General features: G+C 43.0%; 1 protein-coding gene across 2 annotated transcripts in view; it reads right to left on the bottom strand.

The window, feature by feature from the left end:
- MIB2 (MIB E3 ubiquitin protein ligase 2) overlaps window positions 1-19,506 on the bottom strand; it is a 47,452-nt gene that overhangs the window by 7,591 nt on the left and 20,355 nt on the right. The window contains exons 5-16 of one of the 2 annotated variants that reach the window (XM_086625565.1): window positions 16,547-16,653; window positions 12,951-13,145; window positions 11,549-11,691; window positions 9,478-9,585; window positions 8,166-8,270; window positions 7,283-7,445; window positions 6,154-6,287; window positions 4,138-4,286; window positions 3,362-3,518; window positions 2,509-2,663; window positions 1,762-1,888; window positions 188-418 (exon numbers count right to left, since the gene is read on the bottom strand). In XM_086625565.1, the coding sequence (XP_086481691.1) occupies window positions 188-418; window positions 1,762-1,888; window positions 2,509-2,663; window positions 3,362-3,518; window positions 4,138-4,286; window positions 6,154-6,287; window positions 7,283-7,445; window positions 8,166-8,270; window positions 9,478-9,585; window positions 11,549-11,691; window positions 12,951-13,145; window positions 16,547-16,653 (1,774 nt within the window). The remainder of the gene's footprint in view (window positions 1-187; window positions 419-1,761; window positions 1,889-2,508; window positions 2,664-3,361; window positions 3,519-4,137; window positions 4,287-6,153; window positions 6,288-7,282; window positions 7,446-8,165; window positions 8,271-9,477; window positions 9,586-11,548; window positions 11,692-12,950; window positions 13,146-16,546; window positions 16,654-19,506) is intronic. The other variant, XM_086625566.1, reaches the window with a different exon arrangement.

Raw genomic sequence — 19,506 nt, 5'->3', positions numbered from 1 at the left:
AGCATACCCTCGGAGGCCTCAGAGGATCTATTCTTGCTTTCCTGTAAGCAGTAAGGTTTGTTTCCATGCTCCTCATGTGGACTGGCTTTACACAATTTCCCTGCCTTAGATCCCACTATTTTCTGTCATTCTAACATCAAGCATTTTCCTGCTCTTGGTGCTGGAATTTCTCCTACTCCCAGCTCACCTGGGAAAGGAGGGACAACCCCATCTCCCCTTCACGCTTCTCCATCATGACGGACATTAGCTGCTGCCGTTCCAAGGCAATGTGCATGGCTGTGTCGCCGTCCTCATCTTCAGCATTGACATCACTGCCTTCACTGACCAGCAGCTGCACCATCCCTACATGTCCCTGGATGACAGCCAGATGCAGTGGTGTCTGGTTGCGGTTGTTCTTAAGGTTGACATCACAGCGACCCTTGAAGAGAAGAATTGCATTAAACAGAGCGTGTTGTTGCTGCTGAGCTTGGCTGAAGAAGAGTGCTGCAGCTGTGGTGCTCGTTGAAGCCCCAGGTCTTGAGCTCACCTTCATCAGGAGAGCAGTATAGAAAGCTACGTGAACCAGCCCTCTGTATCTCAGCCATGTGGCCCACACACCTCAAATATTAAGAAAGGGAGGATGGGAAGCCAAGTGCCCAACCAACACACAGATAACATTTTCCTGGTGATGACTTGGATATGACAACTCCTGGAACTACTCCAAGCAAACAGTCATGGACTAGCTCCTCTAAAGCAATACTGATTCCTTGCTGCCTGTTGCACTTTGATTTCCCCTCTTCAAAGCAAAGAGGAGAAAAACCTGTTTAAATCTGAATCATTCTGCTCCTCTGCCAAACCTGCAGGGGAAGGCAGCAGCAAGGGCTAGAGACAGAGAGCCTTTAAAACATGGCTATGCTAACGCAGTGATTACGCCAGAAACAGGGCAATCATAGTACAAAGTAGTTAGGCTCAGACATCACTCCTCTGGAGCACTCATTTGTAAATCCATTAAAGCCTTGCCGTACAGGTTTGGATCCAAACCAAGTTGAAATTCAGGCAATAAACCACTGAGAAGAAGCAAAACCCAGGAGTACTGACATGCAGTTGTCACCTTCATTGCCACTATCACGTGAAAGCAGAGACAGGCTAGCTTTGACACCCCAAAACTCAACAGCAAAATGCCAGTTAGATTGCCATTCTTTAGGTTGTTGTTTTCATCGCTAAAGAATGCTGCTCACCACAGGCAGGTCTAGCACTTACTTAAGACTGAAGGAAGATAAATGACCTGGACTAAACATGTCAAAACATTTTGTTTTGTGTTCAAAAGAAAAACATGCCTTCAGATGTTCTTTGATGAAACAAAGAGCGAGAAACTCACCACAGAACAACCAGTAGCTGGCGAGCTTCAGCGTACACCTGGAGAGAGGGGAACTGAGCTCTGACCTATACCTATGAGGCAGGGAAGGTTCTGAACACAGATCTGCATGCTCCTCAATGAGCAGGTTATCAGCTACCCTGAAGTCTTTTCCCTTCATACACATCGCTTCGCTGAACATTTCCCAGCAAGCTCCAGTTCCAACCCACTCTGTTCTAGCCTGCAAGATACCCTTCTCCTCTGCTACCAGTACCAAAGGAAAATACCCCCAGGAATGCCAACCCCTGTTCTTCAAAATCTGGCAAACAATGCCGGCTCTTCAAACAGACAGAGACAAAGGAAACATGGGAGTTTGGAGTGTGACAGATAGGAAGTTTTGGTGGTGGTAGTTCTGTTTTGTTTCTTACCTCTTTGATGAGAATTTCTGCCACTTCTTTGTGATTATTGAGAGCAGCAAGGTGCAGGGCAGTGAAGCCATCTTCCTTTTTGGAGTCAACCAGCTGCCGAGCTCTTGCTAGAATCTTCTTTATAGCTCTGGAGTGTTGGAGGTTAACAGAGATGGAAGAGTTACTTTGTCAGGAAGAACAACAATGCAGAAGACACAGGCCTGCCTCTTACACTCAGTAGTTATGAATGTGTTCTAACAGGCAGCACCATGAGCTGGCACCTGTGATGCAGAGCACTCCCTCTATCTCAGACCTAATTACAAGAATAAACCAAAAGCTCTTAGTTATCATTTAATAAAGCAGGGTAAACTCACACTGCTATGAAAATAATGAGCAGATTTATCCTTGGAAAAATTCCAGAGGTGCTCAGTTTGACCTAGTCTTTTCAAGTACTGTTTACTACAGACCTTCTCCTGTCTTTTCATGCGTGAACCCAGACATCTAAGGAGACTTTCCAGAAACAGACAGATTTCCTAGCCAAGCTAGGGAGGTATGAGAAAGACAGAATGGGGAAAGCAGGCAGCAGTTTCCTGTGAATGCATAAAAGAGGGCAACAGCTATACCTAACCACACCTAAATCCAAGAAACATATAACCAACCATTTCCTTCCTAGCTATCTGGAACTACATCTGCTACCTTCTTACTGTTAAGACAGCAAGCACAAGTTAACATCTGTAAAAGCAGTAAAAATGAAAAAATGTCACTTACAGCTTGTTGCCTTTTAGAGCAGAATAGTGCAGCAGGTTGAAGCCTTGACTATTCTGGACAGTGAAGTCTATGTTGAGTACTTCAGTTAGAATCTCAATGACGACTTTGTAATCTGCATTGATAGCATAATGCAGGGGAGTGTCTCCCTGGGAATCCTATGCAAGGATACCAAAGCAGAATACAGGTTACCTACCTCAGAGTGTTAAATGAAACAGCTCACCCCGAGGGACCGTGCAAGGCAAGAAGATATATAGTGTCACCAGGTCGTATCGACTCCAGGCCAGACATTCAAACATCGCTGGCATCCATAGCAGTTTCATAGCCTTTGAGAAATCATTTCCCCAGGGCTTGAAATCAGCTGCTCAGTAGACAGACGCTAACATTCCTAACTAGCTTTGAGAGACTGACCCAGCACAGTTCAGTCCCACCATCATACATGCACACCCTAAACACAGGCTGGGTCCGATTCACCATCGCTGCCCTTCAAGTTCCTAAATGCCAGTCTTAAAAGTCTCACCACTCACACTGTGCTGGGAACACACACATTCACAGCACATCAGCTCTCATTGGAAGCCCGAGTCCAGCACAGCAGAGAGTGTGCTACTGGACTGGGCTGAGCAGACTCACAATGACAAAGGGACAGATTCAAACCTGGAATCTCAGAGTAGTGAGTGAAGTTAGAGGAATACTTCCTCTGAGCAATGCACAGTAGTGCATTTTAAGAGAATAACCTTCAAATTCTATGAAGCAACAAATGGTGCAAGACATAAAGAAGCACCTCCCCACCTCAAAAAAACGAAAAAAAAAAACAAACACACACATCCTCCTAAACTTCACAAATCCCAAAACTTACTGGGAGGTTGACATCACAGTTGAGCTCACAGAGAGTCCGCACCACCTCTGTGAATCCTTGACTGACAGCGACGTACAACGCTGTGCACTTTGCGTTGTTTAACAGATCGGCGCTGGCTCCTTTACCAATCAGCACACGGGCAACCTCAGCTTGGTTTCTGATTTAAAAACAAGGAGTAAGACAGATCAGATTCAATCCTGTGCAGACAGTAAATTCTTCTTCCTCGCAAGGCAACAGAACTTCTTGCGTTTTGTATTCTCTCAATCTTATCCTACTTCTTCTTAGTGTTAAAAAAAAAAAATACAACACAGCAAAACCTTCTAATTTGTACTCTGGAATCTGCCCTCTCTTTGCTTTAAATCAACAGCCATCTCCTGCTCTTAAAGATTAATTCTTCTCCAGTAACTGACGACACAATTCTACCTTTCATCTTGATCTGGAAAACGTACGCACTTATAGAAAACAACCAAGCAAACTAATCCCAGCCAATCAAACCACACCCCCATTCATCACCAAAACCTCCTTATCACTTGTTCTGATTCCCCCCAAAATTTCTAGCCTGGAAACTAACTCAGCTGTGGAGGTTAAATTAGTGCACTAAGAAAAGCACTTGTGGCCCTGAAGCTCAAAGGCCAATTTCTAACATAAGGTAAAATCAGAGAAAAGTCTCCATCAGCCACACACCCTTCACACAGACTGCCCACTTATATCTAGAAATGTCCTTTTGCAGTCCTTTAGGTCTTGTATCAGAGGGAGCAAGAAGAAAGATATCCTACCCAAAAGCTGCGTAGTGCAGTGCTGTATCCCCCTCTTCATCCCTTAGGTTGACAGAGGCATGTGCCTGCAGCAAAATCCTCACAATGTCCAGATGCCCCTGATAAGAGGCAATCTGCAGTGCAGTTCTGCCCTGGTTCTTCGCGTCGACCTACAGGAAGGGCAGAGTCACAGCAAACAGCTTGATTAGGAAAGACCTTGCCTTGTGTCCAGGCTCAGCTCTGTTCTAGAGCAGGCCTAGCAGGATGGAAGTCACCAGCTGCAGGCTCAGAAATGCTCATCAGAATCCGTGCCCCGTTGGCTCTGCTTTATGTACATCAAGGACAAGGCTGACTTTGTCCCAGAATGTTTCTAAAAGGGAAGGGGACAGCACATTTAGCCAAGAAGGGAGAAGCGAGTGAACAGAGCTGGAAGCCAGAGCTCCAATTGCAGCTCCGATGCCAAATCCCTCTATGCCTGCAAGCAGAATACTTCTTGACATCTCTGCCAACAATCCCTTTCCCAATAGGAAAATGTGTGAGGAGGTCAAATTAGCTTTGCATAAGGCTTTGAAGATGCCAAGTCCCCATCTTCTTTGTTACTCCAGGTGGTTTACTAGGCACAATGGCCGGAGGGTACACCACGGCGCTGAAGTGCTGCAATGAGATCTTTTCAGAATTAAAGGGGCTGAAGAACAAAGAGAGGCTGTATAAAAGGCAAGGGAAAAAAAAATGAAAAGAAGCTACTGAAATCAGTGGGTAGCTAAGGAGAAGAGATGAAGGAGCTAACAAAACCTCAACAGACTGGCAAGGAGAACAAAGCTTTTTTTCCCTGCAGCTGGTTTTACGCAGCAGTCAGGAGAGCAGGACAGGCAAGAGGCCCCTTGATTCACCCAGAATGATGGGCAAGTCATTTAGGCAAGGGGGCATTAGAGGTCACTGTGTTACTCTGCCATTTACACGAGAAACACAATGCTGATAAGCTGGAAAGGCCTTGGCAAGCACTTCCTGTATATAACACTCTAATAGAAATAACAAATTTATTAATGTAAATATTAGAATAGAGATAGAAATCTAATAAAAATAACTAATAACATAATGGATTCCTGACGTTTGGCACTTTGCCATCTGGGATAAATTCGACAATTGCAGGTATTTGTCTATTTCTCCCATCCCTAGAGGCCCATTAACTTTGTAAATAAAGAACTATAATAAATATCAGACAACTAACTACTAAATCACCTTCACAGGGGTTCCTTCAGAATTGATCCTACTTTTCCTGGCTCATGCATCCAGCTGCTCCTGCTAGCCAAGTAGACATAGCCTCAACAAAACTTATGTTTTGTTACCCATATTTTCCAAGGACACTGCTGAAATACTTTGCTCTCTGGTTCTCCTTCTTTAACCTGTTTCTAAACTCTGTACCCCTCACTGAAGGAGCTTGAACGAGAAGTGATTTGAGTAGATGTGATCCTAACTGTTTGGCACTCTGCAAGCACACAAATTGTTAAGCAACCAGTCAAGCCAGTTCCCTGTTCCAGTCAGACATGAGATAAGACACCGCACAGACATGCACAGCATCAGGATCTGGGCAGCTTTTCACTTTCCTAATTCCAACAATACCATTTTGCAAGGTCATCTAAGGACAGGCACATTCAGCCAGACACAACCTGTGGCTTTCTTTTCAAACAGAGGCTAGATACTCTGCTACTGTTTTCATGTAGATCAATACCTCTCCCCTAATTCTACAGGTGCAGTGTCCATACAGGAAATCCAAAGCCAGCTTCGGAAACATGCTGGAAGGACTTAATTCTAGCTCAGATTCAGTACCACAAACTGAAGCCATAAAATATGCACATTTAACATACAAATTTAATCCTAAACTGCAACAAAATAGTTTTCCACCTGTTAGGATATAATACTAGGTCTGAAAAATCTATTATTTTTATCCCATCCTTTTCCCCACATGACTACAAAATTTTATGACAGTATTTTAGACAGCAACAAAAAGGAACTATTCAGCATGTCCTCAAAACTTGCCTTGTCTGGGTACTTCTGAAGGAGCTCCCGAACTTTAGCTGCATTGTTGAGCGCTGCACAAATGACCAGGCAGCCTGCGTGCTCTGACTCGGTCTTCTGGGACAGCAGTTTCTCCAACACAGTAATCAAAGTACCTGGTAGGAAGGACAAACATCCACTGGTTAAGAGGACTAACGAGCACGTGTATACATGTGTACAGCTGGCATAGTACAGTTGTATAACCACAGTATGGGCCTGCTGTACCTCTAATACTTTATTAATACTAATACTCACACAAAGAGCTTTACAAATTTGTGGCTTACACAGAACTTCTGCTTTGCAAGTCTGATGTTTTGAGAACCCAAGAGACACGAGACCATGTTACAGGAGACCAACACAGAAAAATCGCTACTAAAAGGCAAATACTCTGAAGAGGAATGCATGGTTTTGGAAAGGATGCTGTAGGGAAGAAACACAGGTCCTTTCTACAGACTTTTGAGTGCTTGAGAGGACAGAGGTTTTACAATTCTACAGACAGAGCCAAGTTAAAAAGCTTGGGCTGGTATGCAAGTTATCCTTGAGCAAACAGTTTAAGGCTCATCTACATAGAAAACAAAAAAAAAAAAAAATCACAGGTCTGTCCTCTCTCCCTGCATGATCCTGGTATCTAAAGGAAATAAGTATGGTGCAGCTACAAAACATTTTATGAGCAGATGTGCAAAACAAACAAAATCCCCTCTACACATCGTGTGTTCCCAAATTCAATTTCGGGTAGGACTGGGCAAAACAATCGTTGATTTGACAACACTTCCACACAAGGACCTGCGAATATTTCACAAGCATTCAAGAATTAGTATCCTCCTACAGGAAATGCAGCAGGACAGACAGGAAATGGAGACAGATCAAGGCAGAAACAAATACTGAACCTAGGGCAGCGCTACAGTTAGCATTCCTGAGTCCTAAATTCTGTATTTTCCTGTTAAGGCCAGCTTTGCTTCCCCAGTAAGGCACAGCTTGGTTTTGGAGCTCTGTTCGGAGAAGAACAAGCAGATGGAGTTTAATACTATCCAAAGAGAGTTGCTGTTGTTACACCAGAGCAACCATTTCACAACCCCTGATGGATCAGGCATCTCTTTTCTCACTATCTCACTTTTTGATTCCTTTGCATTCTCCGTTGTCATGAGGTTTGCTTCCTCCTCTCTCTGATAAGCTGTCAGGCAAGCTGGGTTAAACGTCCAGGACTGCCCTCCGACCGACACTCGCAAATCTCCATCCCCGTAGACTTTGATCACTTTCCCGATGTGCCCTAGGGTCTGTAATGGAAAGAGAGAAACTGTTTTTAAAAGGTAAGATGCAGCACGCCTTGTGTCTCAGAACCAATGCAATGCTTCTAAGAGTGGTTTCGCAGGTGGCACTCCTGCTCTGTGAAAAGAAGCACTGAACAGCGACACACTCACAAACAGCTCCCACTTCAAGGACACCAGAGGGTTCTCAGCAGTTTCTGTACTACTGGTTTTACATAAGAAGAGTTTCCCAGACGCATTACAAATGTCTGGAGAGGAAGGTGGTGAAACAACAAAACACATCTGAAGAACCCTGAGAGAACTGATAAAATTGGGAGTAGGAAAGATTTCCTCTGTGCATGTAATTGCTCCTGGAGGACATCTGTATTCTGCTTTTTAGTCATTCTGGTCTGATCAGACCATTTATCCACTTGGACACTTTCTTGCCTCGTTCCAGAGAATCAGGGAGGGCATAAGAGGACTTTGCTTAGTGAAACTTCTTATCTGACTTACTGGTAGCCAAATCCTTTGTCAGATTCCCACTTTGCTTTGGGTGCTGCAATAGGATTGTGTTACCGACAGCCAATAGCACCAGGCAACATTTATTCTGCAAGGCCTCAGCAGTCCCAGAAAGGTCTGTGCACTGACCAGCGGGAATACTGGAGGGCAATGCAAGCCCAGTCACTATCACTAATTGCTTGGGAAAACTCAGGAAGTTACTGGACTGTCCTGGAACTGGCGCGCACTCACAGGTGCCATTTCATCTGTCCACTCCCCATGACCAGCTTGGAATCGCTTCACTGTTTCCATATCATCTATCACCCGGACAACTTCACCAACCCAAAAGGTGTTGAGCTACAAGAAAAAGAAAGTCATAAGCTTTTGGGGGATGAAGTCAGAAAAAAAAAAAGTAGCGATCAGCCCCTCCATCCCACTCCCACCCTCAGAAAACCCAACCAAACAAGAAGCCCATTGACTCAAAAAACAAGGCATTACAAAACATAAGTACAAATACCAAAAAATCTGTAATCACTGCACTGCAAAAAAAGTCTGTTTTAAGCCAAGTGCACATTTAAGTAGGGAAATAATTTGAGATAGAACATTTTTCTTCTTTTCCTTCTTCTTCAAACCATTTATAATTAATACTAGTATAAAGTACACATGAAACTTTCCTTGGTCCATCTCCTCACTATACCTGACTTGGCACACTGGAGATTTTAATGCACTTTAATAAGGAAGTTAAATCTGTTTGTTACTTAAAACAGAAAAGGGAAACCAGAGTTTATCTGCACTGGTAATTTGCCAGATGCTCTCTCTGCTCACTGAGCTTAGAAGGGAGCTCTGTCAAAACACACTTTTCAAAGCAGACTAATTCTGCACAAAACAGTCTGACACTGCATTTTCCATCGGTATTGGAGTTTTCAGCATCAGGACTTTGTTCAGGTCTTTCAGAATAGTCCTTCCAGCAGCTCCTTCTATACCTCTTAGCCCTGTTTCTAATCACCCACATTTCAAGTCCTCAAACCTCTGGGTACGGCCAGAGCTATGAGCTTTAGAAATGCAGACATAAGATTAGAAGAGCTGAATTAAAGACTCAGGTCATCCAGAAGAATCAGAAAGAAGCAAGACAAAGAAAGATGTAAAAAGGAGAATAACATGAAGACAGAAGAACAAGGAAGAAAACAAAATCAAATGGAAATGATGTGGAAGAAGGGTCATCACAGATGAAATGTAGCTGCAGCAGGATGAGCTACTGTAGGTCTACTGTTACCACTGAAAGAAGCTGAAATTAAGCAATGGAATATACCTGAAGAACTTACAACATCTGAAATGCAAAGGTTCATAAAAGTGGACAGCCTAGTAGCTCAACTCTCAGTGCCTACAACCATCTAAGCTCTGAAAGGCTTGCAGGAAATTCTGTGTGGAACTACTGCTTCTGGAACAGCAGTGTACTTCTTCGGCACTTGCTTGAGACACATCGTGCCCTAACACAGCAGGCTAAGTTGACAGCTATTCCGCGCGGCGGTTCTAGTTCTGGCCAAGCTCACCTATCAGCACTTACCTTAGTCAGAGCTCCAGGATGGAAAGTCCAGCGGGTTTCACTGTTGAACTGGACCCTCACGTCCCCTCTGTCCGTGATTCTGTGCACAGTCCCTGTCTGGCCAATGAACTTTTGACAGGGGGGAAAAAAAACAGCAGGGGAAACCCCCTAAATAAATCACATTGCTTAATAGTGCGGAAAGCAGGCACCCGAGGCACGGATGGCTAAATTACCCACCATTTCCAATTTGCAGACTAACAGCGCTCCTTAATCTGCTTTAAATAAGATGCAGTCATTGTTTTTCTGCAAAAGGAGGCAAAGGCTCCTTAAGAACCTCCTCTAAACCAGCAGCATATTGGGGAAGGAGGGTGATAGGAATACAACGTGTGAAAATACTTGAAAACACAGCACAAATTGTCCTCCTCTTTCCAAATGACAAAGGTGGTCAGAGACTACAACATTTTGCTCTGCAGTATAATACCAGCAAGGCGGGCTCTGAGAGAAGAAAAAGGGGGCATGGTAGAGGAGACTACAAAAAACAAAATATAGTTGAGAAGTGCAGTATTCTGTATTTGCTGATTCTGGTAGGTTCTGAGCAGCTGATAGTTTTGAAGGAGACAAAAAGTACTGATTTCTGAGACGACAGGAAGTTACTGCTTCTGTGTTTAACATCCCTGTCTACACCTGCATTCACCAACAACAGGAATTCAGAAGTGCAGAGGTTTAACAACCTAGCAGACTGTGCTAGTTTTCGAATGTTGCTGTGTAGCTATAGTTTTGGGGATGAAGGCCTTAGCTGGAATAAAAAATTCATGGCTCCACGGACAGCCCTCTAAAAGTTCATGCCAGAAGACATCAAGTCCCTGCCTGTCAGGCTAAAAAAAAGAGACTGATACTCAGTTAAAAGCTTTTCACATTGAAACTGAAATGACACAGTTTAGCTTGACATTTTAAAGTTTGATTTCAAAAAACTGCTCAGCTACAGGGCAGGTTGGGCTAGGATACATATATAACATATCTTTATAATTTTACAGCACTGCTTCATATACCAAGGCTTTAGACAGCTGTTTTAGAATCAGACCTGCAGCCTTCAGTTTGCTGACCCAAGTGGAGCCGGCATTTGGGTCACTTGTGGCTATATGGTTCCCTCCCTCTCCAAAAAGCCACTTTTATTCAAGTTACTAATACAGGCTCAGAGACAGGTCTTATTGCTGTAATGGTGAGTATCAAACTGCGATTTTGTCTTGCAGTAAATCTACCACAGAACAACAGTACTGCCTTCTTCAATATGTGAAGGTAATTTAATCTATTTTGGGCAACATCTGTAGACTATTAGAAGACAAGAAAGTTGACTTAAGGAGAAACGCACAAACTTTTTTATTTAAATAGCAAATCTATTAATTTAGCCATTATAATTTCATCTGAGTGTAAGCCCATACTGAATGTTCACAAACCCCTGGAGACTTACTTCCATGATGGCCCCCTGAGATGCTATACAACACTAATAGGTGTCGTTTCCATCTTTACTTCCTCTACTATCTGAGGGTTTTTTTAGACAACAGAGTGATAGCTCTTCAAACTAAAGACAAGACAACAGGCTAAGCTCCAAGAACATCATATGGGCTGAGAAATTTTAGCCCTGGCCAGGGATAGAGCCCACTGTTGACAAAACACATAACTTTCACTGATAGTAATGCACAGTACAAAAGAAATCAAACAGGGAATGGATCCAGAACTCCAAGGAAAAGATCCATGGCTCATTTCAAAACAAACAAACCAGCCGTTAGTTTTTTGCACTGACTTCCAAGACTTTTGAGCAAGTCTTTTGACCTATTGTAGACTCTTTGAAATTAGGCAGAGCTCCACAAAGCAATTCTCATACAATACAGATTCATCTGAGCCTAAAAATAAATCTGACTCCAGCATCCTATCACTAAAGAATTTGTATTTGTGACTCAGTCAACACAATATAAATATAGAAGGTAACACGTTACAAAGATGTTCTTGGTAACTTTCTTGCCAGTGTCTTCTTATGTAGTCTGAGACAGTGACTGACACATTATCAAGAGAATAAGAGCAAGCAGAAGCATACCTCAGCCATTTTGGGATTCCAGCCACCGTGGCCCTCCTGCATCTCCCGCAAGATGTCAATGTCCAGCAGGCATTTCACTTTGTCCCCATGCTGGAATGGATGCCTGTCCGTGCTTTCTTTCCTCTGCAGTTCAGCTGGTTTTCCTAAAGTGAAGAACGACACCACCCATATACATGCAGGATGCATTAATACACTTTGCGTCTCATTTGGCTTTGTAACAAGGGTTGCAAATTAACACAGGCTTAATCGGGGCAGAATGGTGTAAAACTCTTCTTCTATTGTAGAGTATGCCCTACACACGCTATAGGGCAGCACTATATAGAGAGATCAAGAGGATTTCACTCTAACTGGATATCGATATGGGTTAAACATGAGGCAGCTCTAACACGACACAATTTTGTCCCTTTCCCAGAGAGGGAAATGTCTTTGAACGATGTTTCTCATGTCACGTCAGGCATCAGTAGCTGTTCTTAGCAATTCAGTCACTCACAGCTGTGGTTCAGCAGAGGCACCCACACAGTACTCAAAATAAGTTCTCTTCCATAAGCAGCCACATAGCTCGCTCTGCGGAATGCTCTACCCTCCCAGCCTTCCTGTGTAGTGAGTGGCTGTACCCCTGCAAAGAAGCTCCCCATCCAACTCTTCCCTTCCCTCATGCTCTCGCCAAGCTGCTCAGAGAGAGAAAAGAAGGAGAAAGACCTGATTCTGCTGCTGCAAATTCAAGAACAGATCTCTCTGTTTTCCTTCAGGAGAGCAAAAGACAGCCTCTGCATCTCATTTAAAAAAAAATATAACTAAATTACACCTTGGTAAAAAATGCTGCAAGTCCAAAAACACAAGTATTTTCCTTGGTTTCATTAGAGTTAAGAGGAAAGGTGGATTGCAGCAAGTTGCCAATACAGATGTCACCTTTTTCCATGACTTTTTCTAACCTCCCTGCTGGGCAACCATTTGGCAGCTCCATTTTCAGAAATCTCCCTTTTGCCATATTCCTCTTCAACACACTTTTTGATCCACCAGAACCATAACATTTGCTCTCTAAAAGCACAGTAAACACCAGGTGGACCACTGCTTGCCTGAAGAACGAAAAACTTTGGATTAACAAAATTGATACTGAGTTGAATTCTCCGCTGACAGATACAGACACTGCCAGGTTTGTTCCCATGCATTTTCAGCAGCAAGAAGTTGCCTTGACAGAATATCTCTCCTTGGGATACAGCTATGGGCATCTGAAATACAGCAATATGCTCACATACAGACTACTTCTTTAAAATGGTACACATTATGTGGAAACTTTATAAAACCACCTGCGGATTTTGTATCTTTCAAGCAAAATGGCTTTAGCGTCAGGAAATGGCAGCACGAGTCAGGATTTCTCAACAGAAGACTTGTCTCTACACACCTAATTTTGGGAGATGCTCTTTGTAGTAAAAGCCACCAGATGCCTCCACAGTACATTTCAGGTCCACTTTTCCCTTGTGTCCAACTCTGTAGACATTTGTGGTACCATCAGACCACGTCACGCTTGCCACGCTGCGTGCTGTCTCTACATCCCAGCCACGAATATCAACCACACGTCCAGTTTTACCTTCACCACCTGATGGAAAAAGAGGGAAAAAAAGTGTCCAGCCTGCACTTTCACTGAGGCCAATACACAGAAACTCACCTGACACTGGGATGTTTACTGTGATATAATTTAATGGCATTTTTATCTTAATTAAGTAAAAAACAAGGAAAAAAACTTATCGGTTCTCCAACTATTCACCATGGAGGAGTAGGGACAGACTCAAAAGACAATATCTGGGGCAGATGAAATTCTGACGGAGAGGTTGCTGCCAGGAAGGATTTCTGTGAGGCTCTATCATAAGTCAGCTTCACACGTTGAGCAGAAGCACATAGGTCTGCTTCACTGACAGCATGCTGCTGCCTGAAGTGGTGCCCTCCAGTCAAGTGTTCTTCATACACACATGAAAGAAGGAAATTACACCAAAAAAAAATTATTTGGCAGTTCATGCAACTTCCTCACAGCTCGCATGATTCACCTTGATCTGTAGAAGGCGCAAGAGCTCTCAGTCACCTTTTTAATTAGGGAAATTAAACCACAAGACAACTCAAGTTTGACCAACTAGGAAAGAATCTCTACATTAAACTCACAGAAAGCCAGACAGCCATTTACTTTGGAATACAAATAGGAAAAGCTGAATTCTGTACAGAAACACTGCCTAGCTAGGCAACAATCAGTGTCATGGCACCACACTGTGGCAAGATAAAAACACAGCAGCGTTGTAAAATCCACTCAAGATCTTTAATCTCTCCCCAACAGCAGCCAGATGGAGGAACATCAAGTAAAGTTTGTTCTAGTACTTCCCGTCACCTGCCCAGTCAAGGAGGAGTACTGCTGAAACAATCCAGAATAGAAGGATATATTTGTGAGAAGATAAATCTGGCTGGGCACAACATACTGTCATCCAAGGACAACAGTCTATCAACACTGAACCTAGCGACAGGCAGTCAGAATTTGCAAGTTCCCTACCTTGTTCTGCAGCCAAGTGACTATGTGAACTTGGGCAAGCCCCAGCACTGGTCTAGTGCTTTCCCAAACAGGGACAGTAACATTTGTCTGTCTCAATGAGTCAACAGTGAGCTTCTAATTGCCTGCAAAGTCTTGGAATTTAACAGCTTAAAGGAATTAACTTCTTCACCTAACTGTGTATCTATCTAAAAAGTGTAACAGACAAACTAGTGGGCTTTATTGTCAGTTCTGTCAATGACAAGAATACACCTTTAGAGGGCTGGTCTGAGAATCAGGAAGTCTCAGCATCTCTTGATTTTTACTGGAAGAAAAATATTTTTTAAATCCTATCTGCCTTTAAAATCTCTCCCTAGAGGTGGCAGGTGGATCCTAGGTCTGTACACAATTCACACTGCAGCCAGTTACCAAATCAACACTCTAGATTTCCTAGATAATATTCATGTAGATGGGTAATACAATTTAAGTTACCAAAAGCATTTCTGTGATGTAATGTTCACAGTTATGCCTAAAAAAGCCTTCCAAGTTGGAATGCAGATCCTAGCAATAGGGTAGCTAATAGTAATTTTCATCTTCCTTTCTGCAGATAAACACCTGTCCAGTCCAAAATTGATCAGGATGACAGCTCTTAGAAAAGGAGGCTACATCCAATATGCAGTTACTGACCACGGGAAGGAAGAGCCACTGGATGATACCAATGTTCAAGTATGGGAACACAGTGATCTTGCACCAGCACTCTGTTCTTTTGACTATAATATTAACGTGGACAGGTTGTAGCAGATTGCTGCCCTCTCCCTGCTCTTTCAGTCTGCAACAAACCTGGTAGGTATCACTGGCCTCAAGTCAGTGCTGACAGAAACTCAGCATCAGTGACAAAAGAACTCGATGTTTATCTGTTGCAGCAGGGATTCAGATTGAACAACAACAAAAAGTAACCTCTCCCCTTGCCCTGTTCAGATGCTTTTCCCTAGAGGAGGGCACTAGCTTTGACTTCCATGGTGTTTCGACTCTGAGAAAAGGTAGTAAGGAAAAATATGCACTCAATGAAAAGGTTGAAGTAACTGAAGAGCTGCCAGGGCCCACCCTGACCACAGCAGAGAAAAAAGTTTGGTCAACTGGCAAATTTTGCAGTCAATGTTAATTTCTGCAAAGGGCTTCAGGCAGCTGGAATAATAAAAAGACACAGGCAAATAAAAGTAAGACCATTCGATCAGATTTCTCAGCTAGCTGCTATTGCCCTTACCAGACACACAAGACCACATGATCAATACATAAACTTACCAGGACCCTATGACAGAGTCTGTAAGGTTATTTATTACCATTACTCACACGTTACCTCCTTAAATGGAAATAGTTGGTGCGTTAGTGCTAACAGAAAGCTAAGTTCAGAAGAGCAAATGGCTGTGGATGAGAGCAGTTCCATCAAAGACAAGGCAGTACTCATCAGAGACCAGCTGAGTGGCTGGCCTTTTGTTTCTTCTCACTTGTCTTGCACATATAGCTGCTTTCAGGTCACAATCATTGTAAGCCACACAAGTCTCAGACATGTAAATGTTGATCTGATCTCAAAAGGATGGATAAGCTGTCCTGAGCATTAAGCTTCTTTTGCTCTCAGACTCTGCAAGTATCCCTGTCCCCCACTAAACCCAGAGCTGCAATAAATGGTGGAGTCAACACTGGAAACCTTAGGCCTTACAACTAAATTAAGGGAAAAGAGAAGCTGTAAACATCACAGTGTGTACAAGGCTCTGGAATAGAAACAGAAAGTAAAGTTTCCTCAACTCTGTAGTGCTACACAAAAATTGCTATCAGTGAATTAGACACAGTCATTATACCCCAAGAGCAGCTCTAGAAAAGGCATTTTAGTCCCTTTGCATTTTCAGCCTGAAGTTAGAATTCACACAGAAAGTAGAAACCATTCTCCAGCAACCACAGCAAACAGTTCTTCATTAATGCTCCATGTGAAACACTCCTTACAGATCATTTCTCTTCATCATTCTTAAAAATGTCCAAATAAGGATATTCCAAAGAACTTCAAAGGAAAAAGCAGTACTGTACACAGTCAGACAAAAGTTATTCCCACTGTGAATGGAAGCTTTTTCAGGAAAAGATGGGTCTCTATTTGCTTGTAACACAGTGTACATTTTTAGTTCTATACAAGCTCTTCCAAGATGAGTTCCCATGAGTTTTCACATCTATGAAATAGAAGCAGCACAACTTCCCTTGTACACCCTGAACAATGCATACAGTTTATGGAACAGATATGTTTTTAAACAAATACAAGAAAACAAATAGTATTTAATACTCTAAAGAACAGTAACCTGCATCATCTGAACAGCTCCCCTAGAAGCTACTGTTCAGCACATGCATTTTCAACTAGCAATTTGGCAAAAAAAAGAAAAAAAAAAGAAAAAAAAAAAAAAACAAACCTGAATGATGTTTTATAGAACATCTGAAGAGTAGCTTACCATCCTGGTTACCCCACTCCCAGTCAGGGCCACGGACTACTTTAGCTCCCTGGAAAGTCCCTTTTAACGTGATGCGAGTCAAATTCTGTCGAGGACTCACTAGGACTCTGGAAAAACAAAACAAGAGAAAACAAATTTATTTATTGTTACTATTCACACTTTTCAAAGCTCTGTCCCAACCGTGGTCTGGCATACGAGGATCGAGTGTACCACACTTAAAATAGAAAAACATGGCTTGAGTTCTGAAGAGCAGGTAAGAAGTGAGAGAAAACAATAAAGTAGCTGAACAGGGTCTTTGATCCTAGAGGCTGGTCTCCCCAGGAAGCTCAGAATACTTAGGCACTGCTCCATGGACAGCAGAAAGACAACTAGTGAATAAAACACAGAGCTAAAGACGACCCAGGTTTATCTTCAACCATTATCAAAAATTTTGAGATCCATGGCAAGCTTTAAAAAAGTTGTGTTTCTCTCAACAGTGGCATGCAGATAATTGGGAACAGAGGCTGCTGTGTGAGCATGAGGAACAGGCACACTACAGTGATGGTCTGTGGAGACAAACGTATCTACACACAAGCAGCAGGACTGTGGTGGGGTCTCTCTCTCACGTTGTTAGACATCAGAATGTCATCTTGCTGACTCAGAAAGTTGAACATATATAAATGCAAAGGTTCACAATTATTACATTCACTCAGTCGCACACAGGAAAAAAGATCATCCTTCTTTCAGAACTTCAAGAGCCTTGAGGGGGCTGTGTAGGGTAAAAGCAAAACCCAGTAGTTCCAAAGATGACAAATTCCCCCACATGCTCTATGAGATGCTCAAACCACAAATTATACTGGGGCAAGGCAGCTCACTGAGAGCCGAGTGTGACAACTGCAAACGCACACAAATTAATACTTTTTAACATAACTATTTACCAGCATTGTGCTGCATAAGGTACCACACCTGCAAACCAAAATCACCAAAATTTGGATTTAGCAACTTCAGCCCATTGTCTACATAGAGCAGGGGAAGCCCTGTCACAAATATCAAGCAACCCTAAACATCATAGCAGGAGGGCATGCTAGTTTTCCTTGCCAGTTGTGCCACTTAGAATCCACATACTTCCAAAGAAGAACACTCAAGTCAATTAATATGGCTCACACAATTAAAATGTATCTTTAAAACAGAACCTCTGAGAGAGGGGCAAAAAAGAGAGGAGACTTTCTCCAGGAAGCCTGACATCACTTCAGAGGGAGAGTCAAACTGACTTGCAGCTGCCCTAGCATCCCATCCTTAAACTCAAGGCAATGCTTACGGACATTATGAGGGTGTACGCTGCATGAAAGCATTAATGGCTCAGGCACTCTCCTAGCTCAAAGTCATAAGCAGTTCAGCACATTTCATAACCTAAGCTGCAGACTGCACAGCCTAGTTCACTTGCTGAAAAGCAGAGCAGATTAGACCAGCAGTGTTTTCGCTAGACTGCTTCCAGGATAACAGAGACCTTTCTATCTGCCCTGCAATCCGCATCACAGGCACACACCCCGATCCGTCTTAAGAAAAAAGAGAAAAAAATACCTACGTGATAGTAAACAGGGGGTCTGATGTCCTGTTAAAGCAGCTTCCAATTCCCATAATGTTACAGCAGCTTCTCTGCTGGTTTTGTGCGTGCTCTTCCTACTCCCTGCTCCCTAGCAGAAAGCTTTCTCATGAGACACCAAGCCACCAAAGTCCTTACGGACCTGTTCGTGTTGCTCGCCCAGGGTACGACCCACTTTTCTGGGTGACTGCAAAGGTGCCGCAATCCATACCCGTCATTGCCCACCTCCTTCCAACAGGCTCTTGCCAACTCCCAGACCAGACAGGGCAAAACCAAGTTCAGCAGCTGTTCCACAGGGGAAGGGGAGGGGACGCCTATCAGGGGCAGGGCTGACCTCAGAATGCTGTATTTATTTTCCGTCTAATACCTACAGAGAGAAGGTGGAGACTCAGAAGGATAAAAAGCTTATGCTTGAACTTACTGTTTACTTATCCATCACAGCTTAAGTCTTTTACCTTTCTTAACAGATCTCTCACCTGTGCTTTACAACCTAATGTGTTTAAAAAGGAGAGATTATTTACACATGTTCTTAAAAATTGTTCAATGTTCATTATCTGAATTGTAGCTCCACAGGAAGAAGATCAAGACCGTTTTTCGAATGGTTGAGATTTTGTCTGTTTTAAACACCATCAAGACTGGCAGTTGTTATGAAAGAGGAGATAATGAAAGAGGGCTATTCCCAGTCTCAACAGCTCTCACATTAACCCGTCACTTTCAGTGAAATTTGTGGCTAGAGATCAGGAAAACAAAGCTGACCAAATCAGAAAGCTGAGCTTCCTTAAAGAAGAAAGAAGTGTAAGAAACTCCATCTCTCACTCTACTTGAGTGCTGGAGGCAACCCACCATAACTGCCTTCTCGCCCTGGCCTCACAAAAATTTTGACTTTGTCTTGAACCACACTGCTGACCAGCAACACCAAAGAATGATGCAAGAAACACCAAAGAATGATGCAAGAACCAGATGTCTGGAGCCAATACATCTTTGGTTTTAACCTAATTCAACATGTTTTGCTCCAAATGCTGGATAACAACCAAAGTTATTCGTGTGTTGCAAAATTTATCCCTAGGGATAAATTTAATCACTGCAATATTGCCTTTAATAACGATTTTAATTATGACAGCCGAAGTCTGCAGCCATTTACGCCCTACAAATTCCAATGATATTGAATTACTATAGAGTCCAGAAAACACTTGGGAGCGTGTACTGTAGAGAATGAAGCTGTATCTCTCTCCAGCATGCTGGGAACCACCCCCCTGTGCTCAAATTTCCCTGAGGTGCTGACAGAGCCTTTCACATCACTGAGAGCTATGCTCCAGACAGCTAGAAAAAGATCATCCATGCTTCACGGACAGAGATTTGAGACCCAAAACAACTGACT

The sequence above is a fragment of the Tauraco erythrolophus genome, chromosome 23, assembly GCF_009769465.1.
Source record: "Tauraco erythrolophus isolate bTauEry1 chromosome 23, bTauEry1.pri, whole genome shotgun sequence".
Classification (NCBI taxonomy): Eukaryota; Metazoa; Chordata; class Aves; order Musophagiformes; family Musophagidae; genus Tauraco; species Tauraco erythrolophus.
Note: the sequence above shows the minus strand (reverse complement) of the source record. Positions and strands in the feature narration are given on the sequence as shown.